This window comes from Cricetulus griseus, chromosome 6, assembly GCF_003668045.3.
Source record: "Cricetulus griseus strain 17A/GY chromosome 6, alternate assembly CriGri-PICRH-1.0, whole genome shotgun sequence".
NCBI lineage: Eukaryota > Metazoa > Chordata > Mammalia > Rodentia > Cricetidae > Cricetulus > Cricetulus griseus.
The window spans coordinates 34,692,321-34,718,541 of record NC_048599.1 but is presented as its reverse complement, the minus strand read 5'-3'; the positions used below and the strand labels follow the sequence as shown (position 1 = coordinate 34,718,541).

The following is a 26,221-nucleotide window of genomic DNA, read 5'->3' as shown; positions in this document are numbered from 1 at the left end:
CATTAGAAAAAAAATACACGTAACACAGACACACACACACACAAAACCCGTACCTGATCTGAGCCACCAACAAAACAGACACATAGTACAGGGCCTGTTGTGGCAGAACGATTGACAGTTTTGGGGTGCATCTTATTGCTGATGTCCCAAAGAAAAGAGAGGTGGACTGAACAGTTGTCACTAAAAAGAACCAGAGGAGCAGAGGAGAGGTACACCTCAGAACCAAAAGTCCGAGTAAACATGGCACCAGGCATCTCTCCTTTGCTTTCTCTTGCTCTTCACTTTTTCTCCTCCTCTTCACTCAGGGTAGAATTCTCCTGCAGCGGCGATGTCAGCTTATTCTGCAGAAGGGCTGCCAGCTTTTTGGATGTCTTTTTGAGAAATGTGCTACCTGGATGGGCACTGTTCACATGCAGATACAGGTCCTCCTGGGTGGGGCCGGTGTAGCCGCAATCCTCACACACATAGAGTTTATCCCGACGCTGCTTATAGGCATACTGCTGCTGCACACCGTGGATCTTCTTCAGGTGGGACTCCAAGGAACATCGCTGGGTGAAGGCTTTGTAACAGACATCACATTTGTAGGGGCGAATGCCTGCAAGGATGAGGGGCAAACACGTCACCAGCTGGTTATAGCCAAGCCGAAGCTTCCCTCCTATGAAGCCACTGAAGTTTCCCACAACCAAGATCTTTGACAATGAGGAAAGCGGAGCCAGAATCATCTAGAAGGGTCCTGGCATCTATATGAACAAACCTAACACAGTTGGGAACCAATGAGGCAGGAACCCAACACCTGACTCTGTGAGAAGATTTATATTCTTCCCACTGCTCTGCCTTAAGGTCAATGACGTTTTCATTTTATGTACTGTGGGTCTTCCTGGAGACAGACGCTGAGACAAAGATCCTAGAGCAAGTTTATTGGAGAGACCATCCCAGGAATGAAGGAAATGAAGGCAATGAAGGAAAAAGACACAGAAGGGAAGAAGCCAAATAGTGAATTGTGCTGGGCATGACAGGAAATGGTGCAGGGCACTTACACTGAGCTAAGCATCTCAGGGAACAGATGAAAGAAGAACTTAGGTGGGGGGGGTGTGTGTGTGACAGCTCAGCTGGTGAAGTGCCTGCTTTGTAAGCAAGCCCAAGGGTCTGAGCTCAACCCTAGAACCTGTATTTACAAAAAGCAAGGGATGGGTGTGGCGGCTGACAGATCCAAAGGAAACTCCATTTGATTAATGTTAAAACTCTGACCTCTAGAAGTCTTACTATAACAATAGCACAGTGGGAGGGAAAGAAATTTGAAACATTCTCATTTGCTTAGAACTATGCTTGTAGTCATGCTAAGTGCAAATGTAATTGATTTACAATGGCACACACCTTTAATTCCAGCACTCAGAGGCAAAGGCAAACTGGTGTCAGTCTGGGCTACACCATGAAACCCTGTCTTAGGTTTCTAGGAATCAGTGACAGGTGGGATCCCTGGCACTTACTGGCCAGCCAGCCTAGCCTGACTGGCAAGTTCCAGAGACAAGTGAGAGACCCTTTCTCAGAAAAGGAAGGGGGTGCAATGAGATGACTCAATGGCTAAAGTAGGTAGCCACCAAGGCTGAACATCTGAGTTTGGATACTGGAACTCACCTAGTGGAAGGAAGGAAATGAATTGGCTCCCATAAATTGTCCTCTGACCTCCAAACTCACACATGGCAAGCACAGGCAGGCACCATACACGCACGCACGCACGCACGCACGCAGAGAGAGAGAGAGAGAGAGAGAGAGAGAGAGAGAGAGAGAGAGAGAAATAGAGGATACTTGACATCATTGGCCTACCTCTGGCCACCACATGTTTGTGCTCACACATAAAGATTACTCAGTGTAGGGCTGGAGAGATGGCTCAGAGGTTAAGAACAATGGCTGTTCTTCTAGAAGTCCTGAGTTCAATTCCCAGCAACCACATGGTGACTCACAACCATCTATAATGAGATCTGGTACCCTCATGGCATGCAAATCTACAAGCAGAACACTGTATACATTATAAAGAAATAAAATCTTAAAAAAAAAACTGAAAAAAAAATCAGAATTTATTTATTAAAAAAAAAAGATTACTCAGTGTATTGTGTTATTTTTTAAGTGAAATGCTGTATGCAGTGGTGGCCTGGAATCCCAATTAGAATGTGGGGACCTCCTGGGCTACTCTATATAGGGAGATCACACCAGGAAGAAGTAGGGAGACATTTAAATCAGGTCCAGAAGCCCATCACAGCACACACAACCTAGGTCCCACATAAGAGAGAATCAGGTCCAGAAGCCTATCACAGTACACACAACGTAGGTCCCACATAAGAGAGAATCTGTCTTTTTGTGTCACTTATTTCACTTCACATGAGGATTCCCAGTTCCATCTTCCTGCAGATGACATAATTTCACTCTTTTTAAGGTTATGATACTCCTGTGTGTGTGTGTGTGTGTGTGTGTGTGTGTGTGTGTGTGTATGTGTATGTGTGTGTGTGTGTGCATGCGCGCGCATGTATACAAGAAAAGAATGCTTAGGTCCTAGGTTTGGAGCTTCCTACTCCAGGGGTGACCCAGACCACAGTGGGTCTAGCATGTGCAGAACCTATCACTTGTCCCGTAGTATTTAACACACAGTCTGCACATGCCTTTTATGGGCGGAGCACCCAGCAAAGCTTCGAAGACAGGGTTAGGGGACTTTAGAGTCCACTGTCATCTGGCCAGTAAAGAAATGGGGTGACTAGGAGGTTTTCCCCAAGAGGGTATAGTGTAGACGCTGGACCTGGTTTTGAGGCTGATTGCCCTGTGAGGTAGACACAGGAGACAGACCATAATAGCTCTAGTTACAACACTTCTGCCTTATAAACCTGATTCCTGCCCCAATGTTCCTGCTTCCTCTTCTGACTCCATGATCTCATTCCTGCAGACAGATGTCTTGTCAAAAAAAACCTCTCCTTCCGGGGCTTGGGAATTAGAGCCTCACTCCTGGAGCAGTGTTTTCCACTCCTTCAAGGGAATGAAGGTAGACTTGAAAGGCCTTGGATGGACACTATGCTCCCCTCCCCCAGCAAGCCCTCACCCATCTCTCACTCTCTAGCGAAAGCCAATCTTGTCCTAGTCAAAAGAACAGGCTGGGGACTGAAAGCACCACCTGTTGCCAGACATAATTAACCTACTGACACCTACCCGAGTTCCAAAGTCCAAGGCCATTGAAAAGTCTGGCACTGCACATCTGCCACTCATTAACGGAGTCCACAGTCAGTCTGTTAACCCCTCCACAGCTCAAGTCTCCTCATCCACAAAACGCAGATAGTACTCACACCCAGGGACGGCTGGGCTGAGCATTAACTGAGCTATCACAGGACATGGTGAACACTAGGTATTCAGGGAGATATGACCTCAGTGTTTAGAATCCAGATCAACTCAACGGAAACACGACAGGCAGGAATCAGCGGACATATTTCTAAGTATTTAGTATTTGCCTTTCAACTACATCTTTTATGTATATTAATGTATTTCACAACAACAAAAAAGAATTTTTAAAAAAGTGACTGGGATTGATATGTAAAATAATCTTGTTTCTAATTTAAATAAAAAATGGAGAGAAAGAAAAAAAAAGTGGTTGTTATGAGGGGAACCTGGGAGGACTCCATGGCAGGGGAGGGTAACCAAGGTGGGAACAGATAAACATGCAAGACAGAGCTTAGTAAGTTTTATTAGGAAGGGCAAGGGGTGGGAGAGAGAAAAGAGGTAAAGAGACACAGAGAGGACAGAAGAGGGAAACAGGAGCAGTCCTGTCTGCCCCAGGGGAACAGCAGCAAAGGGAGAAGGAAAGAGAACCTAAGTGGGCACGGTCTTTCTTTTAAAGGGGTTCTTTGCACCTGCGTGCAGACTAGTTAGTAGTCATGGAACCCTGGGCTGACCAGGGTTCTGCCTGAGTGCATTTTGCCAGGTTACAAGGGCAGGCCAGCATAATGCCTGAATCTTTGTTTTGTTTTGTTTTTGTTTTTTGAGACAGGGTTTCTATGTGGCTTTAGAGGCTGTCCTGGAACTTGCTCTTGTAGGCCAGGCTGGTCTCGAACTCACAGATCTGCCTGCCTCTGCTTCCCGAGTGATGGGGCTAAAGGCATGCGCCACCAACGCCCGACAATGCCTGAATCTTTACAGTGGTCCCTAGATGACTAGCAAAGATGTCCCTCGATGACTTATCTTTTGAATCCTCTATCCTAAGCCTTTATTACTTAGTTCAAAAAAAAAAAAAAATTCTTGTGGGGGTTAACAAAGACTTTTGAGTTGTTTATTCCTAACCCTAAGCTGAGTTTATATCCCACATCTCCAGGTAAATCCCTCACTGCTGGAACTTTCTGTCACGTTCCCTTCCTCTGGTCTAGTGCTCCGTTCCTGACTTTGATCCAACTGTGAACTCTACAACAAGTTTTGCCACCGGCCTCCTTGTGGGAGTAGACATTAAGGGCGTCCTCCCAGGAAGGCAAGCAGGCAATGCCCATAAGCCCAGAACTTTGGCCTAGTAAGTTCGCTTGTGGGAAGTTCCGTTAGAGACAGACTCACCACTGGTGGGCAAAGGATATACAGGAAAAATCCATTGTGGTGTTGTCAGAATTAAATAAAACAGAAGGCAGGGGACACATCGCCAGAGCCTGAAAATGGAAGCAAATATTTCTATTGGGGAACTAGAAAAGGACTGTGGCTCTGTGATGGAAATTTTGTCATGATTTTGTACTAAATGGCCAATGATGAAAAGGAGTAAGGTACATCCACTAGGTAGACTCGAAGCAAGGCCCAAGGTCTAGGTCCCATGACAGCAGCTGCATGCTTTAGAGGCATCCAGGAGAAAAAAACAAAACAGTAACAACAACAAAAACAAATGGCAAATCGCTTTCAGAAAGGAACTAGGGCTGTATGGAAGCTTGCCTTTTAAAAATCTTATTTTCAATTTCCCCCATAAAAAATTATCTTTTTGGCTTAAAAAAAAAAAAAAAGTAAGTTAAACTAAAAATGAAACCGTCGAGGAGGCAATCCCACATGCGAGCTGGGGCTCTTGGGAATGGATTCCTCTCTTCCTCAGCTAGCAGCCCTGCCTTAAACGTCTGATCTGCATTTTTCCCAATCCAGTCAATCCTTCTCTTTAGGCTCCAAACAAAGAACACCATTGTCTCCTCAGCTGTAGTCAGGCTGCGGTTTGTTTGCCTTCTGGCCTCTCTGAATGTAGCCCCTGATGTAAGATAAGGCAAGAGGGCCCCCTGGCCTGTGGGCAGCCCCTCCCGGGCCCTGACCTCAAATTGGAATTCCTCAGGTTCTCTCTATGGAACTCAGTCCACAGGAAAGGCATGGGCCTCTTACTTACTTCATCTGGAGCTTCAAGGTTCTTTTAAATTTTTTTCTGTAGCCCAGGCTGGCCTCAAACTCACTGTGTAGCTGAAGAAAACCACGAACAAACATCTTGATCCTCCTGCCTTCACTTGGGAGTTTGAGGCCAGCCTGGTCTACATAGTAAGTTCTAGGTCAGCCAGAATTACAAGGTAAGAGACTGTCTCAAAAACAAACAAACCAAATAAATAAATAAATAAATAAATAAATAAATAAATAAATAAAGCCCACAAAGTGTATTTATTTTTATTTTATGTGTCCAAGCCTACATGTATGTACATGTATCGTGTGAATGCATTGTCTCCAGAAGTCAGAAAGCATCAAACCCTCAGAGATCTGGAGTTAGAACGCTGGTAAACTACCATTTTGGGTGTTGGGAACTGAACCTAGGTCTTCTGCAAGACAAGCAAATGCTCAATTTGACATTAAATTTCAGTAATACTCCTGTCTCAGCCTCTAAGTGCTGCAATTATAGACATGAGCCACCACACCTTGAAAAGGGTGGGTTATCATTTTCCCAGGCCTAACCAACCCTCTCTCTCCAAGACTGAGCAGAACCCCACGGATGTGCTTGGCCTTATCAACCACCTATGGGAGTTGACACTGGCTATAGCTTTTTATGCCATCTGAAGTCTTTGGAAGCATCAACATTCATTTTAACAAACAGGAAAATAAAATACTTTCAATAAGTGCTGTGTCTGAACAGTGAGGTTGGCACCTTGGGGCATCAAAATGTGTTATGTCCACCAACTAGGTGCTGTTGGTCTTCAGACCACACCAAATAGTGTAGGTGTGGCCACTCGGTGTAGAGTCCAGCACGTGCAAGGCTTGAGTATTAGTCACTCAAATACACAGATCTCTCTCCCACTAAACAAATCATTTTTGCCAACAGGCTGCCATTCTTAGGAAGTAACCTAGCTGGCCTAAGTATAGAACATTCAAGACAATGTTCTTCTTATTTTTTTTTTAAAGATTTATTTATTATTATTTATTATGTGTACAGTGTTCTGTCTGCATGTTGCCTGCAAGCCAGAGGAGGACACCAGATCTCATTACAGATGGTTGTGAGCCACCATGTAGTTGCTAGGAATTGAACTCAGGACCTTTGGAAGAACAAGCAGTGCTCTTAACCACTGAACCATCTCTCCAGCCCCAAGACAATGTTCTATAAAAGCAGACCTGTGGTATTTTTCTAAGGCTGTGAACTGAACATACATGTTGTGTTCCTTTAATGCTCAGGGCTCCTCTGTCTGTTTTGATGTGGATGAGTCTGGGCCCTGTGGCCCTGTCCCTGACACTGGACCAAAGCAATCACAAGTATGCAGAAGACAGTGTTGGCTCCCCCACCCAGACTCACTTCTTGGCCTGACACCCCAGTGGCCATGTGGGCTTCTGGGTGTCCCCTTCTCCAAGGATTGAGCACTAAAAACTGACTTTCCCAATGCCCAGTAGTGAAAAGGTCTTCAGCTTTGTCTGATTGAAATGGGTACAGAAAGGGCATCCACAAACCTGTGGACAGGCCAGCATTGAAGTATCCTTCAAACCCCAAAGCCCTCTGGGATAGGGCTGAGGCTAACATTTCCCTGTTTCCCCAACTGCCTTCACTGCCTGACAAGTTCCTCCCAGGAGCCCTCCTTCATAAATCATTTTAATATGGAGCTGCTTCCAGGGCATGAAAATTGCCACTCATTTACTGATTTTTATTGTTGTTAATTCTGGTTTGTTTGGGTTTGTGTGGTGGGGGGAGGACTGGGGGGTGTTTGTTGCTTGTCAATAATTCATTGTGTAGCCCAGGCTGGCCTGGAGCTCACAATCCTCTTGTCTTCACCTCCCTAGTGATTATAGGCATATACCACCACAGCCAGCTACTGACACATGTTTTTAAAAATGCTATGGAGGTTTTCCTCTGAATCACTAGATTTAGTCCAATGAGCTAGTGTCTGGACCCTCACTCCCAGACAGACAGACAGACAGACAGACAGACAGACAGACAGACAGACACACACACACACACACACACACACACACACACACACACACCACGGAGAGACCAAGACAGGGTCAAGGTCAGAGAACCCTGTGGTTATTTATTTCTTGGTGAAGTGATACCCCAAAAGGATTCCTAATCTTTTCTTTCATCTGTTTGGATATAAGTGTAAGACATTCTCAGGTTCTGGGTTCCCTGAACCTTTTTCAGAAGGTTTCCTTTGGATTTTGAGTCTTTCTGTGGATGCCCTCTGCAGTTCCAGGGATGAGAAGAGACACAGCTGGTGGCGAGTAAGAGGCTAGGTTAGGGCTGATTGTCCACCCCGTCTTTGCTGAACTTTTCAAGCTCAACCACAGGCAAAGACCAAGTTCTCACTAAATTCTAGGATGGTCTTTTGGAGCCAGTGAGATTGGGTCACTCGAACTAACAGAGAATTTTCAAACATTGTTTTTGTAGTGAAATCATGCCTATGGTAAAGCCCAGGAGACAATCATAGGCCTGTTCTCCTCCTCCAGCCCCTAGCACCACAGTTGACTGCCCAGATCAGTGAGAACTCATACTTATCACCAGCTAAGACGAAGGTAAGCCCCCAGCTGCTCTTTATGACTCACTATAGAGGCTTACCTCCACCTCCAGTCATAAAAATGGGTTCAAGTCTTTTAGAGTTCAAGGCCAGCCTAAGACTACAGGAGACACTGTCTCAAAACATAAATAAACAGACAAATTAATAGAAAGAAACAGGTAAGATTCTTTTTCTTTTTTCTTTTTTTTTAAAAACAGGGTCTCAATGTATTCTAGGTTGTCCTAGAACTCACTGAGATTCTCCTGCCTCTGCCCCATGAGTACTGGGACTAAAGAGATTATCTCCAATGAATCATTTTAAACTTTAAAATTTGAGATTGTTTTCTTATCAAGTCTTGAAAATCTAGTGTCTTAAACCACATGTAATTGTTACTAGTCCCAAGGCAGAGGTGCAGCAGTCACACTGAGCCAGTGGCTGTGGTCCAGACCTGACTGGTGTGACCCCAGATTTCCACATCTGGAGGCACCTTTCAATCACTAGAACTGCTGGTTCAAGACTGACCAGGGCTACCCAGTGAGTTCAAGGCCAGTCTGATCAACTTAGTAAGACCCTTCTCAAAATAAAAAGTAAAAATGTCTGGGATTACATCTCAAGGCTAGAACACCTGCACTGTGTGTTCAAAGTCCTGGATTCAATTTCCAATGCATATTAATTAGTTAATCTTTAGAGACTGAAAAAAGCATGCAGCCAGATTCAAAGAGGGTACAGATCACATTTATATCGTTAAAGAATGATCATATATATATTAATTAGAAATTATGGCAGTGACTATCCTGAAGGAACAAAGGTTACTGGGAGAAGGGAATGACTGCTAGGGCTAGAAATATTCTGATTTTCTTAAACTTGATCTTAACTGCATGCATCTACTTGTAACTTATGCATTTTTCTAGATATGTAATTTGTTTGGTTTTTTGTTTGTTTTGTTTTTTTTTTTCCTCAGGGTTTCTTTGTGTAGCTGGCTACCCTGGAACTTGCTCTGTAGACCAGCCTGGCCACTGCTGCCACCACCACCTAGATATATCATTTCAATATAAAGTTCAGTTTAGAAAAAAATAATTGTTTTAAAGGAAACGTATAGCCAGACATGGTGGCAGATGACTTTAATCCCAGCACTCCAGAGGTAGAGACAGGTGGATCTCTGAGTTTGAGGTCAGTCTTGTCAATAGAGTAACTTCCAGGACAGCCAGAACTACACAGAGAAATACTGTCTCACCCCTCCCCAAAACAACGCCACTAAAAGAAAGGTATCTTTTGTAGACCACCACACTTTATAAAGTGGAGGATATTCTTGCCAGGCCAGGGAGGCAGCTCATGCCACCACTGGAGGGGGGGGGGGCGCATCATAAAATCTAGGAAAGAAAATGGAATACAGAGGACCTAAGAAGGTCCTTGGATGAGACTGAGGAGCTGAGATCTCTCTCTAAAGGGGGTACCCTAAATTCTGAGAGAATTTGAGGGATGGGGCTGTGCACACAGCATAAGGCTGTCAGAAGAGTGGATGATGGGTCAGGACAAGACTTTATAGTTTAAGATGGGTCATGTTTGCCCAGTGGTGGTGACACATGCCTTTAACCCTAGTACTCAGGAGGCAGAGGCAGGCTGATCTCTGTGAGTTTGAAGTCAGCCTGGTCTACAGAGAGAGTTCCAGGACAGCCAGGGATACACACAGAGAAATTGTTTGGTGGGGGGTCATGTTTAAATGGGATGGGATGGCATTAATGTGTCTTTGATGTCAAGACCCACATAGTTAGAGGCCTCATGTGACATGGAGGTGCCTGTATCTACTCAACCTGGAGTTTCAGAATTCTGAGCAGAGAAGTGGCATCCTTACAATTTTCCTCCAGGACTTTCTGGGCCAAAGGCATAGACTGGGCCTCAAGTGAAGCCCTAGAGGCCAGATGTGCCTAAGATAAAACTAATGAAGCTTGTGACCAATCAGCAGGTTTTTGACCGAGGCAAAAGGTCAATCCCCCCCAGACTCTCTGAAACATACAAGACGAGGTCTCAAATCCAGACTGCCTAAACTGGAAAATGGGCTGTGAAGCTAGATCAGTGGTGGAATGCTTGCTTAGCATGCACAAGGCCTTAGGTTCTATCCCTTACCAGAAAAAAAAAAAAAAAGAGGAGGAAGAAGAAAAGTTGGGAAGCCAAGGAAGAGGCCCCAAGGAAGATGTCTGTTCCAGCAGGAAGCTCAGGGCAGCTGTTCTGCTGCCTCAGGAGGATCAGGAGCCCTGAGTCAGGCTTCCTTCACGAGGTTAGCCAGGCACAGTGGCGAATACGGGCAATCTCTGCACTTGGGAAGCACAATAGGAGGACAGAGAGTTCAAAGCCAGGCCACATGACAAAGCCTTATCTTAAAAAACAAAACAAAACCCAAACCAAACCAATGACAGCAATAAAACAAGTAAAGAAACAGGCATAAAATATTTTAAACTGGTCATAAGCATCCCATTCTGCAGCCAGACTAAGGGGACTTCGTTACAGTAGAGACCTTCTGTGTTAGCCTCCCTCGAACCTGCTCATCTTACAGGCGCAAAATCAGGCCATGAGAGGTGGTCTGCATGTCCCAGGCTGGCAGGTGGCAGAGTCAGGAAGTAAACCCAGTTGGGATAGCCCCAAATGCCTCATCCTGTGTCATTTCCAGAAATACCATCCTGCTCTACACTCCCAACTTGTTTCTTGGGGGGGGGGGGGGATGAGAGACACGGGACACAAGGACAACGACAAAGGAACCAGAAGTGAACAAGTCACGTGCACAGCCTCACCTGTATGTGTGCGTACATGCCTCTTTAGGTCGAAGGTGTCATTGAAGCCCTTGCCGCAGAAGGTGCACAGGTGCCTCTTTACCTGGTTGTGGCACTTGAGGTGACGGTTGAGCATGCGCTGAAGGCGGAAACTCTTGCCACACAGGTCACAGTTGTGAATCACAGAGTCACTGCACGTGCCTGTGGTAAACTGGAAAAAGAGAAAGTGTGTGAGATCACAGGGGGCTCACTGGGGAAGTCCCAGACATGCATTCTCTCTCTCTCTCTCTCTCTCTCTCTCTCTCTCTCTATATATATATATATATATATATATATATATATATAATATATCTTTATTTTATATGCACTGGTGTGAAGGTATCACTGGAGTTATAAACAATTGTGAGCTGCCATGTGGGTTCTGGGAATTGAGCCCAGGTCCTCCAGTGCTTTTAACCACTGAGCCATCTCTGCAGCTCCTTACAGCAGTTTTTTGGTTTGTTTTTTGAGACAGGGTTTCTTTGTGTAGACCAGGATGGCTTCGAACTCACAGAGATCTGACTGCCTCTGCCTCCAGAGTACTGGAATTAAAGGCATGTTACAGCAGCTTTTTAACAAGACATGGGCATGTGGTCACCTGACTGATGAAAAAGACATCCTCTTAAGGGAGAAGAGAGGTTCCCAGTAGCTAGAGTCCCAGCAGCCACCTGGTCTAAGGAAGAAGCAAATGCTGAGGATGGAGGAACAGAAGGAAGGGGTCTGGATCCTGCTGTTGATGGCTCCCAAAGACAGACACAGCCAACTCTTTTTTCTGTGCCTCTGAGTACTGTTCCAGACACCAATAGAAACAGAGATAGAGAGATGGCTCAGTGAGTAAAGGCACTTGCTGACAAAGATGACCTGAGACCAACATGGTGGAAGTAGAGAATCAATTCCCCAAAGTTTTCACACCATAGCATACTCCCACACGATAAATAAATGTAATTCAAATTTTAAAAAAGGAGTAGGGAAAGGATGGAAATGACATCTCTTCCCCTGAACCAGGGCAAGGCTCAAGACTAACAGGGAGCAGAAATGATGTGTGAATTCTGGGATACGGGACACTGGTAGCTTCACTGCCTCCCTTTCATAAGCCAGCCTTCATGTGGGAAGCCAAAGAAGCCCAAGCTAGCCATATGGAGAGCCAGAACACCACACAGAGGCACCATGGTGCTAGTCATGCATAAAGCCGCATTGGACCTTCCAACCTAACCCAGGGTCACCATCACCCAATCGAGTGGCTCCAGACAACACCATTCAGATGAAAACTGCCAGGCTGGGCCATGCCCCAGGTCCAGACACCCAAACTGTGCATAAAGAAAATCATCCCAGAGATTTATTATCAGTGAGATCACAACTGAATTCCAGCCTCCAGACTGTCCTCCATGCCCAGTGCAGGGTTCTTTCTCTCAGCCACATTTGCTGTCTCTCTGGACAAACATTGAACTGACCATCTGTGTGATGTGTAACACCAGATCTGAGGTGCTCAAAGTTCAGATGTGTGCTACCAAGTCAGAACCTGTAGATGGTCCAGCTGCTCTGCCAAAGCCATCTATAAGAAGCCCAAGGACATAGCAGCATGATCCTATCACAAAAAAAAAAAAAAAAGAAGAAGAAGAAGCCCAAGGACTGAAGGTGCAGCTCAGTGTCAGGGCACTCACCTGGACATGCAGGTCCTGTATCTATCTCTAGTACTACAAAAAAATATCTAGGCAGTGGTGGTGCATACCTTTAATCCCAGCACTTGGGAGGCAGAGGCAGGCAGATCTCTGAGTTCTGGGCCAGCATGGACTACAGAGTGAATGCTAGCACAGCCAGGGCTACACGGAGAAATCCTGCCTCAAATAAATAAATAAACAAATGAGCATATAAATAAATAAAGAGATGGGGGTAGTTAGTGGAGGGGAAGGCAGGAAAAGGAAAAAGAAACGAGGCTAGGCACTAGTCCTTAGAGTCAGTCATCCTTTGGTACACAGAGATTGGTAGCAGGATCCTCTTCGGATACTAAATGCTTCGGATGCTCATGCCCCTGATACAAAACACTGTGGCTTTGTACCAAGTATGGATATCATCCCATATACATCTACATGACCTAAACAGATGTCCTGTACCAATGTAGACTCTAAGTGACTAGTGTTAGGATGCTCTATTTAAGGAATAAGGACAAGAGACAAGAAAAAGATCTGTAAATGTTTAGCATAGACACTGTGTTCTTTTCAAATAGGTTGAATCCACAGGATGTGGAAGCCATGGATATAGAGGGCTGCCTGTACTTCACCACACTTCATTCCAGAGAGCACATTCCATTTACACTTCTGGAGAGTTCATGTGGACTTCTCCATTCAAGGCCTGAGACAGTCAGCACATGTCCACTAACACCACTGCCTCCCGTTCCTCCATACCCAAGGGCAGTACACAGCGTGCTGGGCAGCTGGGAGCAGGTGAAGGATGCAGGGAGGATAGGATACCAGGACAGGGTTTCCTAGGCTGCTTCCTCCCCTATTCATTCTCACTGGCTTACAGCTTAATTTGTCTGAATTAGCACTAAAGTGACTGATGGGCCCTATGGTCAAAGTACCACCACAAAAGTAGCTTTTTCCCAAAAAGATGCCATGGTTGCTGGAATGTGGAACACCAAGGGAAAGGGTCACAGAAAAACCAAGTTCCTCGGTCAAACAGAGATGAGAGGAGAGATAAGAAAAGGGTGGGAAGCTGGGTGGTGGTGGCACACGCCGTTAATCCCAGCACTTGGGAGGCAGAGGTAGGCGGATCAGTTTGAGGCCAGCTTGGTTTACATAGTGAGCTCCAGGCCAGTCAAGGATACACAGTGAGACCCTGCCTCAAAAAAAAAACAAAAAAAAAAAAACAAAAAAAACACATTGCCAGGAAGTGGTGGCGCACGCCTTCAATTCCAGCACTCAGGAGGTAGAGGCAGGCAGATATCTGTGAGTTTGAGGACAGCCTGGTTTACAGAGTGAGTTCCGGGACAGGAGGGCTGTTACACAGAGAAAACCTGCCTTGAAAATGATGGATGGATGGATGGAGATGCCTCAGAGATGTTAAGAGCACCTGTTTCTCCTCCTGAGGAAGGTCCCAGCACCCATATGATGGCTCACAACTGTGTGTATCACTTCTCATAAGGGAAGGTGTTTGGTTTGAAGGTGTTGTTTCACATGTGGTGCTTTAGAAATTTGGTCTATAACAGCAAGAGACTGGATCCTATGTCTATTAGTATGGGCTTCAAAAGGAACGGCAGGAGTACTGAGAGTCCAGCAGGGATGTCTGGCTGCAACCTCCATAGAAAGTCAGCAAGAACTACCCAGCCGTCCCACAGACATAGAAAGTAGCATATACATTGTTTTAGGTACTAACCTCTAACTCCAGCTCCAGGCTATCTGACACTGTCTTCTGGCCTGAGGGTACCTGCACTCATGTGCACACTACCCCCATATGCACATAACTGAAAAAAAAAATTGCCTGGAGAGATGGCCTGGTGGTTAAGAGCACTGGTTGCTCTTCCAGAGGACTTGGGTTCAATTTCCAGCACTCACATAGTGGCTCACAACTGTGGCCAACTCCAATTTCAGGGAATCCAAAGCCCTCTCCTGGTCTACATGGGTACCAGGCACACAGATGGCCACACAGGCAAAATTCCTATACACATAAAATAAATTTTAAAAGATAAATTTTAAAGATAATAGATGAAAATAAAATTCTAAAACTCAACAACAAACAGATTCCCCCCTCCCCCCAGAATATCAGCTTTGTCATATTGCTTGTATTTTTTCTTTGTTAATTTTGGAGATGGAACCCAGAACCTTTGTACATTAAGAACACACTCTTATCACACAGCTGTATCCCCAGCCCCAATGTGCCATGTTTCCCAGTCCCCTCTCCCAGGATGGGCTGTATGACACAGAAGACATAACTGATTCCTGGACTAGTTTTCCCTCCCCAGGTCGGGTGTCTGCTGTCTGAGCCATCTTTATTATGCTTGCACAGGTACACAACTAACATTCTCTCTCCTTGGTGTTCAAAGCAGAGATATTCAGTCTGATTTCTTTACTTGGTTCTATAAGTAATATGCCAAAGTTACATCATGAACCAAAACTTAGACCAAAATTATATCTTGACCACGTTAATTATAAAATGACTGTGGCGGACTGGGTAGCTAGCTCAGTAAGTGAAGTGCTGACAAGCATGAAGACAAGTTATATGCTCAGAATGCCTAAAAATGACAGATGCCATGATATATGGTTGAATTCCAGAGCTGGGGAGAGAGAGAGAAGGGTTCCTAGGGTAGGCAGTCTAGCCTAGCCACTGACCTCCAGAACAGAGAGAAACTCTATCAGAGAAGGTAGACAGTGTCTCTGAAGATGACACCTGAGGTTTCCTCTGACCTCCACAGGCTGCACCCACACATATGTGGACACGCCTGCACCATACCCACATATACACAATAAACAACCATAGTATATAGACAGGCAAGAAATACCAAGAGATTGAATAAATATTTAGCTCTGACCATCTGTGTGATATAAAATGCCATTTAATAGCCCGGATCATTCCAGGCATGGTGGTGCATACCTTTGATCCCAGCACTTGGTGGGGGCTGATTTTTGAGTCCAAGGCCAGCCTGATCTATACAATGAGTTCCATGACAGCCAGGGCTACACAGAGAAACCCTGTCTCAAAAAAAAAAAAAAAAAAAAAATCCCAGATCACAGTTCCTCTATAGTAAACATACTAAAAGATACCACGGTCTCTTAGGAGTGTGAGAAGCTAAGAGCATAGCTAGTTTTCCAGCTTCCCACAATTCGAGAATGTAAGCAAGAAATTTAACTTCTCTAAACCTTCATTTCATCACCCATAAAATATGAATAATGGTATTTGCCTCTTGGGAGTGAATCAAAGAATTAAAGAGAAGAAAGCTACTCATTAAAACACACACACACACACACACACACACACACACACACACAAAGAAAAAAAAACAGCAAAATAAGTCTTATAGCAGTTCCAAATTTCTATAACACTAAAGCAAAAGTAAGTGAGGGCAGGTGAGAGAGATGGCTCAGCGGATAAGGATGCTTGTAGCCTAGCCTGATGACTTCTGATCCCTGGAATCCATATGGTAAATGGTAAAATAAGAACCAACCCATGCAAGACATTTCCTAACACTCCCCGCTTCCCCCCACCATACACACTTTAACAATGGCCAGAAAACACACACACTAATTGGTCAAAATTCCCTGCTCCTTAACTGCTTTTCAACTTTGCTCTCTCTGATTAGAGAGAGAGAATTCTCCTTTAGGTGAGCCATAGCCCTGAGTCCTTCACCCAGAATTCTGCAATCCAAAAAGCTGTGGAGAGAGAGCAGCCTTCCAGTAGACTCTGGCCCCAGCCATGTGGAAGTAAGCAGACTCTGTTCCCCTCAGGGTCAGTATCATTGCATTAAAAAGGAACAAATGTTAATGAATGTTTTGCCCACATGATGTACATGCACCACGTGTGTCTGGTACTCTTGGAGTACAGAAGAGGGCACCACACCCCCCGGAACTGGAGTCATGGAAAGTTAGAAGTCACTGTGTGGATGCTGGGAACGGAACCTGGGTCCTCTGCAAGAGCAATGAGTGCTCTCGACACGCTGAGCCATCTCTCCAGCCCCCTGCTTGTGTTTGTTCAGAAGTGACCAATGCACTGAACTACAGGATGCCATTGCAGGTCTTCCAGGAGGGAGATCTCCTGGAAATGTTCCCTGGTCTCGCCTTATCTAAAGTCAACACTTTGCCAAGGCTTATTAGTGAAGTAGAGAAACTACCACAGAGGCTGGGAAATGACATCAGCCTGGAAATTAATTCAGAGCAAGATAAAGAGAGGATGAGCCATCCGCCAAGCCTAGGACTTGGCTTGTCTCTGCTCACAGCCCTGTTCTCTGTGGGATCTCAGCTTTCATTTAATAAAAGAAGCCAAATTCCAACTAAGTTCTATAAAGCAGGCCTCGGTGGCCAAAAACAAAACAAAATACAGCAGCAACAACAAAAAAAAATCAACCCACAACAAACCAACCTTTGTGTCAGGACTGCTGGGAGTGTCAGCCGCATCCAGGCAGGCAAGGACCCCAGCTGGATCTGACCAACTTTGCAGGTGTCTAAGATAGTTGCCTGCCAAACTTCTAAGGGAAAATCCACCCAAAAGGGGACAGCCCTTTACGTTCTTGCAATGCTTCCACACAGGCCACTAAACTAATGCTCTAAACAGATGCAGGAGAATCCTTCATCCACGGATACTTTCTGGTATCCATGGCCATTTGGACAAGATTTCCACTGGCATGTGTGTCAGCTGCACCCATCTGCTCAAAACATGCTTAAATATATTTCTCCAACTCCTTTGGACTCCTGGGTCCATGTACTGTTACCTAAGGCTCCTTAACTTCTGCACATGACAGAATGGAACAACCTCAAGGGAGGAGATGATAAAGGGACTGTCTCATTAGCCAGACGTGGAGCTAGACAGATGAGATGGCTTAGCAATCAAGAACACTTACTGTTCTTGCAGAAACCCAAGGTTTAGCTTCTAGCACCTACAACTGTCTGTAACTCCAGTTCCAGATGATACAATGTCCTCTACTAACCTTGGTGGGCCCCTGTACACACATAGTGCACATCAACTCACACAGGCACACACACACATACACATAAATACAAATAAATAAATAAATAAATAAATAGCAATCCAGATTCATAAATAATTAAGTAAGAAAGTAAGAAACCAAGACTTGCTGGGCAGTAGCACTTGGGAGACAGAGACAGGTGGATCTCTATGAGTTCAAGGCCAGCCTCGTCTACATAGTGAGTTCCAGGACAGCCAGGGTTACAAAGAGAAACCCTGTCTAGAAAATAAAAAATAAAACAAAACAACAAACAAAAACAAGACTCAAGGATATGGGACTGATTGTGGACACATGGCTTATAGATGCCAAATTGAGATTCTGAATATTCTGTTCCCCCAAAATTCTGTGCCTACATCTTTCTCAAGACAAAGGATATAGATCTGGCCATGAATCCTCATTTCTTATGGCATGGTGAGGAATAACTTCATATTTCTTAGTCTAAGACTCAATAATGGCTCAAGTGTCAAAGCTACATGGTTTGTTTGGTTTGGTTTCTTCGAGACAAGGTTTCTCTGTGTAGAGTTGGAGCCTGTCCTGGAACTTCATTTGTAGACCAGGCTGGCCTTGAACTCACAGCGATCACCTGCCTCTGCCTCCCAAATGCTGGGATTAAAGGCATGGGCCACCACTGCCCTGCTCAAAGATACATGTTGACTGACTACATGTTCACTACTCTAACAGTGAAATGATGGTTGAGCTGAGCATTGCCACTAACAGCTATCAGGAACTTAGTGAAAACTCTTGGTGTTCTACAGTTCTTCCCCTGAAAGAGTCTGGGCCATACTAAGTCCCCATAGTACATCCTCCAAATGGCTACTGTCAATATGTACTCCAACTCCCTTTGGCCAACCTTCTTCTACTTCAACGTGTAGACAGTTACCAACTACTTTTCTCAAACTCCCTTGAATCTAGAATTTGAAGTTTGAGCTGGGCTCTATCAACTGCACAACTCTGAAATGATCTGGATTACGTCCCAAGTTAACTGGGCAGAGGCAGGCAGCCGAACTATCTGACCCTGGATTAGCAAAAGCATCATATTGCAGGGATTTGGGGGTTGGGGGCAGGGCAGAAGAGAGCACCCTAACCCAGCAGCTGCCTCAGCTAACCCAACAGTTGCCTCAGTGGGTCTGCACTGTAGGCTTCTGAGACATTCCTAGGAGTTCCATGTCCCTGGTTCATTCAGTGCCATGTAATTAACCATTCTTTGCTTAAAACAGTTGCAGTGCATTCTGTCATCTGCAACTAAGCTTGCATAGTCTCTTCCAACAATAAAAATCTACTTCATCTGCATTCAACTTTAAAACTTTGAGGCCAGACAGGGCCATGGTGGCACATACCTCTGATCCCAGCACTTGGGAGGCAGGGGCAAGTGGATTTCAGTGAGTTTGAGGCTAGCCTGGTCTACGAAGTGAGTTCTAGGACAACCAGGACTGTCCCACAGAGAAACCCTGTCTAAAAAAACAAAAACAAAAATAAAAATAAACAAAAAACCGAGGCTGAGGCTGGAGTGTCTGCCGAGCACGTCTGATGCCCTGGTTTGGAGTCCCAGTACTGAATTCAATAAGTTAATTAATTCACTCATATTTCTCTATTTCCCCTTTTCCCTCTTCCACTGAGTTCATTTCTTCAGATTTCCTCTTCTTGCTATGATTGCCTACAAATGGTATCACTCCTGTCTGGGCGCCGTGGGCCGTGGCCTTCTTCCTTCCAGGTCTGTATTTTTGTTTTCTGTTGGCTGGTGTTCCTCCCATGGGTCAGACACTTAACTGGGTGTTGAGAATACAAGATCAGAAGGCTGTGTTCCTGATTTTGCTGATCTTGAAGAGGAGTTTGGTTGGCCAAATGTGCAGCCATGAAGATGGTGAGAAGTCCAGTGGGACAGGACAGGCAGTGATTCTATCGACATGCGGTTTCCCTTCTCTTCTAAAAAGTAAACAGGTAGTTTTTGTTTGTTTTGGTTATGGTCTTTTGGTTTTTGTGTTTGTTTGTTTTTGAGACAGGGTTTCTCTGTGGGACAGTCCTGGCTGTCCTGCAACTTGCTTTGTAGACCAGGATGGCCTAGAACTCAGAGATTTGCTTGCCTTTGCCTCCCGAGTGCTAGAACTAAAGGCGTGCGCCACCACTGTTCAGCTAAAAGTAAACTGATAGTTTTAACTATTTAAATAATGACTTAAAACAATATTTAGAAATGATCAATAATTGATTATAAATATAATTATAATTGATTAATAATAATGAAAATACCTTTATGAAATCCATTATTTAAAAGAGAGAGAGAAAGTGACAACAAGGTGGGCCATCAGTAAAGGTGCCTTCTGCCAAGCCTGAAGACCCAAGTTCAAACTCAGGACCCATCTAACAGGAGAGAGATGTCTCTCACAGTGTAAGCCACAGCACGCACACATACACAAAATAAACAGATTCAAAGCAATTTAAAAAAAAATGACAAATTAGGATCACCGAAGAATTTGCCAATCAGTTGATAATCTTCATTCATAAAGGAAACTAACACTTCTTGTTGGGTTTTCTTTATTTTTTTTTTTTTCCAAGACAGAGTCTCATTGTGTAGCTCTGAATGTCCTGAAACTCACTATGTAGACCAGGCTGGCTTCAAATTCACCTAGATCCGCCTGCCTCTGGGATTTAATGCTGGGATTAAAGAAGTACACCTCTATGCCCAGCTATGGTTTGTTTTGTTTTGTTTTGTTTTTGAAACATAGTTGTGTGGTTACACAGATTGGTTTATTTGGGTTTTTTGTTTGTTTGTTTGTTTGGTTGGTTGGTTTTTTTTTTTTTTTTTTTTTGGTTTTTCGAGGCAGGGTTTCTCTGTTTAGCTTTGGAGCCTGTCCTGGAACTAGCTCTTGTAGACCAGGCTAGTCTTGAACTCACAGAGATCACAGCTTGGTTTAACAGAAACTACTGTCTTCAGCTTCCCAAGAGCTGTGATTATAGCCTGGATGCTTCAACTATGGGTATGCATCATCACACCAAGCAGGAATCAAGCATTCTTCTTCCTTTCCTAATAAACTATCCCTGTGAAACCACACAGAATGTGAGGGGAAAATCTGTCTCTACAGAAATATGCCTTCTTGCCAGGTCGTGGTGGCACATGGGAGGCAGAGGCAAGACAATCTCTGTGAGTTCGAGGCCAGTCTGGTTTACAGAGCGAGTTCCAGGACAGCCAAAGCTACACAGAGAAATCCTGTCTCGAAAAACCTAAAAACAAAACAAAACAAAAAAAAACGAAGAAATATGCCTTCTGGGGGTCTCTAAGGGTGTGTGACTCGGTGGGAAAGCATGTGATTAGCATGGGCAAGGCCTCAAGGTCCATATCAGCTAACAGATGAACAGAACTGGAATATCACTATTTTGCAATACTAAAATATTTATGCCCTAAGCATCAACAGCTCCTGCCATCACAAACAGGTAACAAACACGCACGGCCTCTGTATGGAACCCAACCTTTCACCTTCTCACACACACTAACATATTCAAGCCAAAACCAAATAACTGACCAAGCATACCGAGCAGTGCTGTCCCATACAGCTTTCTATGATGGGAATCTCCATCCCAAATTGGCCAATTCAGAAGTACTAAGGACTTTTGCTTTTAATCCTATGTGACTAAAGCTACACCTGACTAGGACTATCCTGTTGGACAGTGCACCCTTATCCCTAAAATCCATTTGAAGTTAAGAGGCTGAGAAATGCCCAAGGTGACTGACTGAGCAAAATCTAGACTGTTGGGACCTCCACAAAGCAAATGACCCATTGCTCCAACAATTAACTTGCAAGTACATAAAAAGGGGAAGGAAAAAATGTGTAAATTAAAAGCAGCTAAAGGCCATGCCAAATGTCAATCACAGTGTGTGGACATTACGTGGACCTGATTAAACAAACTGGAGGAGGAGAGTAGGCATTTACAAGCCATTTAACAATGTGAACACATAATTCAAGTGGGTGTGATTGGGCATTTGGAACCACTTATAATTGAAATACAGTCAGCCATTGCTTAATGATGGATCCATTCCGAGAAAAGCCCAGTTAGGCAATTTTACCATTGGGTGGACATTACAGAGTGTATTTATACAAGCTGAGCTGGCTAAGACGTCACGCAGCATTATAATCTTACAGGATCACAGTTCTATGCCTGGCCCGTAGTTGTGTAGAACTTGACTATAGTATATCTGAAAACTGCTTCACGTCTTACATGGGAAGGTGGGGGATAGAAGCCAGTAAGGGCCGGGCAGTGGTGGTGCACGCCTTTAATGGGAGGCAGAAGCAGGCGGATTTCTGTGAGCCTGGTCTACAAGAGCTAGTTCCAGGACAGCCTCCAAGGTCACAGAGAAACCCTGTCTCAAAAAAAAAAAAAAAAAAAAAAAAAAAAAAAAAAGAAGCCAGTAAGGATAGGCTGGGACTAAGTGAGAGACATCTACTATTTTGTCTTTGAAACTCTTCATAATTAAAGCTGATAGGAAAAAAAGGGCACACATTCGACACATACTGTCACCACCCACAAGAGACCCAAATGAAAGGTGAAATACTAGACCAAGGTGCCTTTGATCCCACAAAGATCAGCCTGCCTCTGCCTTCAGTGCTGAGATCAAAGGCATGTGCCACCAAGCCTGGCTGCCCCTCTGCAGAACTCACAAGGAAGGGGAAGGCCACAAGAAAAGAGAAGATTAGGATGGGTAAGAACAGGAATTCACCTGCTAGTCCCTGCTTGCACAGGCGTCCTGCTAGCCATAGTGAGTAAACTCACAAAGTTCACCCTAGATTTTTGTTTGGGTGAATACTTAGAGACCAGGGACACCTGCATTCCCAGGGTTTGTCTAGCCCACAGTTAGAGATCTGCAAATGAGGTCCTTGATTGGCCCAGATGTGCATTTCTCCCCACCACAACCTGGTTTATAAATTACAGAATCCTTAGTCTTAAAGAGATCACGTCATAACCTGCCCCAAAGCCCACAATGGAAGGTCAGACAAGCAGGGATGCGCTCTATCTTCCCAGGCTGGTGCCAAGCCTTCTTCCCAGACATCTCACCAGTCAACACAACCAGGTAGTGGAACCCCAGCTTCCTGCTGCAAGGCAGCAGCAATAACAAAACCTTCACCTGGGGCTGTCAGCTGACTTCCTACTGGGCAGTCTGTGCTAATGGTTCCCCCCTCATTGTTTTTTTTTTTTTTTTTTTTTTTTTCTCATTTAACTCACATAATTCTTCACGGCTTTGAGGAGCAAAATGTTCCAATTCAAGTTGTTCTGCCTCAGAAGCCTTCCAAAGCTGTTGCTCTGCAGATGTAGGAATGCTGTTCTTGGCTTGGCCCTTCCACTCGCTCCCATCATCTCCTAGGCTTCATTTCCCACCCCGTGTAGCCAACTCTGTCCCTGATCCTAACGGGTACATTTCCTATCCTTTGCTCATTAGAACATTGATTCCTTGCCTTACTCAAGCACAGGACTCAGCCTACATCGCCCTAAGACCAGTCACCCTCATTTCTACAACCTTCTGGTCCATATCAAAACCCCTTCCCAACTCAGCAATCACATCTTTGCTGGTGCTCCCAGTCTGGTCCTCACTCTCCTCTACAGAGGCAGGTGTCTCCCCTGCCAGACCAGTGAACATCCATGGTTAGCACGCATACAACGTACTTTGCTCATTGTGTCTCACACTGAATTAGGTAGAGATCCTGAAGATTTTATAGATAAGGAACCCGAAACCCAGAACAATAAAGAACTGCTTAAGCTTGCATGGTTCCGAAGAACTTACAAATGCCTGTTCTTAGATACTTAACCACTACTGCTAGAGTGTTCTGGAAGGAACGCACTGAAGTAGGAGTGTTTTATCTCTTGGCTGTCTTGCACACAGCAGACATAATGTATAATGGCTGTTTTGTTTTTTGTTTTTGTTTTCCTCTGGGCAGGGCACAGGCTCAAACCTGCCCCTTCTTTGGTCCTACAAGCCCACTGCCCAATGTGTGTCTTCAAGTTTTAAACCTAAGTCATTAAAACAGTACACATGGCTGCAGCTGCAACTCACTTACATGGTGCTTGTTGAACATGGAAGGTGGGGTGGATCAGGTCTATGGGGGCAAATATATGCCATGCTGTGAAAGGACCTCATCCTTGAATGGCTTTCTTTCTCTTCCAGTCAAAAAAACTAAACCTTTTTGTTTTTGTTTTGAAACAGTGTCACTGTATGTAGCCCTCTTTGGCTTAAACTCCACTAAGTAGACCAGGCTGGCCTAGAAAGGAAGGGTAGGAACTTGAACGTCTTCAATGAATAAAAGCTCCCTAGGAAATGGAGAAGGGTAGGGAGCATGTTGCTTGTTAACGGTCTGCAAATATGCCCAAGCCCCTCCCCCACCACAGAGGCAATTTATCTTGGAAACGACTAGTTTATTGACTCCCTTAATCCAAAATTCCAACACTTGTGTCTGCCGAAGGCAGCAAAGAGATCTTCCAAAATCTCATGAGACTGGCTTTCTCTTTACCTACAAGAGGTTGGAGGAGGGACAAACTAACGAATTACTGTCCCTCCCCAAACAACCTTACAATTGTCTTCCTAGCCTGGTGATAAATATGCAAGTGGGGCACTTTGTAGAATTTCCCAAAGGGCAAGAGCTATCTGCTTCAGGAAAAATTTCCCTCCTACTTAACCCCACCTGGCCCAGCAGCCTCCGGACTGCTCACCCTAAACCTCGATGCACTCGTGCACTCGGTGAAGTATACCGCCCCCAGCTCACAGCATCCTAAAGTCTTTCCGGTGTTCTGGCTTCAAATCCTAATTCAGAACCAAATGCTCCCCGGCCTACCCCTGGGGAAAGCAAAGACTGCTCTCTTTTTTTCCACCTAATCCTTGGGTTCACCCTTCCCTCCCGGCATCCGCCTGGGAGCCTGGGTAGCCGATACTCCGTGGCACCCTAGAATTATGGATCTCTTTATACAAGGTGGCACTATAGCCGGCCACTAGGATCTGGGGTTTATGCATAAAACACGCCGCCTCCCCTCCCCCTCTAGCTGGCTGTGAGTCAGCGGGGCAGGATTCCTTAATCCTGGGGGTAGCGGATACCTTTGAACAGGTGGTCCTGGAAGTTCCACCCAACAAAGCGCTGATGGCCATCCAGATAAGATGTTGCCTTCTATAGCTTTTGAGGGGAACAGACATTCCAATCCACTGGGGTAGGGACACTAAAAAGTTCTGCAGGTGAGCCCTTTTATCTTTTACGAACTAATTTAATTCTTGAAGATTTGAGAGAAAAGGCAAATCTACAGTGCCCTGCACAACAAGCTACTCGTCTAACAGGCTCCACCGGCACTGGGAATAGCGGTGACTGCGAGGCCCACTGTGTCCCGAAAAACAAGCAGGGAAACAAAACCCTCAGGACCTCAAGGTGCCAAGGACTGCGTCCCAGAGGGCATCACGTCTAAGATCTCGGGTCGCGGTCCTTTTCCACCCGGAGTTTCGGGCCATCTAGTTAACAGTTTGGCCTTGGACACAGGGTGGGCAGCTGAACCCAGGTAGTTGGGCTCGATCTTCAGTGGTTCCCGGAGTCACTGCCAGCGTCAGACAGCCACCACCCTGGAGGCTGGGTCCGCTTAAGATGCTGGCAGCCCGGGCACTGTGGCGCAGGGGACAGGTCGCGCGGAGCCTGGCTGCCGCCCAGGGGCAGGTGCAAGAGTGACGGGCCGGCTTGCGGCGCCTGAGCCCCGGTGCGCGGGCGGGCGCGGCAGGGAGGGGCGCCGGGGCTCCGGAGCCGGACGCCAGGGCGTGGTGCAGGTGGCGGCGGGGGCAGAGTCGACACCCTACCTTGATTTTTGACCTGGCAACCGGGCGCTGCGTGGTTGCCAGGTGTCCATCGGGGCCTTCGGCGTCGTGGAGCTCTGGAGTTTCAGGCTCGGGCGCGCGCGGGGACGAGCTGCTCTCGGTGCCTCCGGGCTCCCCGGCGCTGCTGCTGCTGCTGCTGCTACTGCTGCTGCTGCTGCAGCCGCTGCTACTGCCGCCGTCGCTGCGGCAGTCCTCGGTGGGGTCGGGGAGCAGACAGCCCAGGCTCACTGCTGAGACAGGGGGCCGCACCCCGACACTCAACCACACGCGGCGTCACGCCCGGGCGCCCACGGCAGTTTGACCTGCGGGCGGTGCCGCCGCCCCGCCCCGGACCTGGGCACCACGCCAAGTGGGCGACGTCCCGAGGGTAGACGAGTCAGCCGGGCGATGGGCCCCTCGAACTAACTTAGGGTGCCCGGAGACCGGTCCTCAGGCCATCCTGGCTCCCACGAAACCCCAGGGGCCATGCGCCGCGGAGAACCCCGCGCGCCAAGTTTCCTCTCGCGCCCGCGGAGGCGGGTGTGCCCTCGCCTTGCCTCGCTCCAGAGAGGTTAGCGGACCTTCACGTGAGGCTTAGAGGACGTAGAGGGCAAGGGAACCCCCAGTACCTTCCACCCCCCTTCCAGGGCCACCTCGGCCCGCGCTGCAACCAACGGTCCCGCCGCCAGGCAATTAGCCCTGTCTAGGGAGAAAGCACCGGGCGTTCCAGGTTTCCCAGCCTGGTCCTCGAAACTCCCTTCTGCAAGACCCCCCCACGACCCCAGCCGAGAGGGGAAAGGAGTGGGAACGTCAGCCCTGGTCACGAGCAGGAGGGCCGCGGTCACCCTGCCCCCACCCGGGAGCCCCGCGCCCAGGCCGGGCCCCCGCGCTCCTCACCTGGGATGTAGGTGTCTGCCCTTTTGTCATCCGGGAGCTCATCCCAGCTGCGGACCGAGACTCCCGGGCTCCTCCTCTTCACCAGAAAGACTTTGGGCAT

General features: G+C 46.3%; 1 protein-coding gene across 1 annotated transcript; it reads right to left on the bottom strand.

Moving 5' to 3' along the window:
• Nucleotides 1-278: 278 nt before the first annotated feature.
• Nucleotides 279-26,221, bottom strand: Ovol2 (ovo like zinc finger 2). The gene is made up of 4 exons (XM_027420972.2): nt 26,122-26,221; nt 25,228-25,472; nt 10,730-10,919; nt 279-595 (listed from the first exon to the last, which is right to left on the bottom strand). The coding sequence occupies exons 1-4, from the start codon at nt 26,219-26,221 to the stop codon at nt 279-281; spliced, it is 852 nt and encodes a 283-aa protein (XP_027276773.1).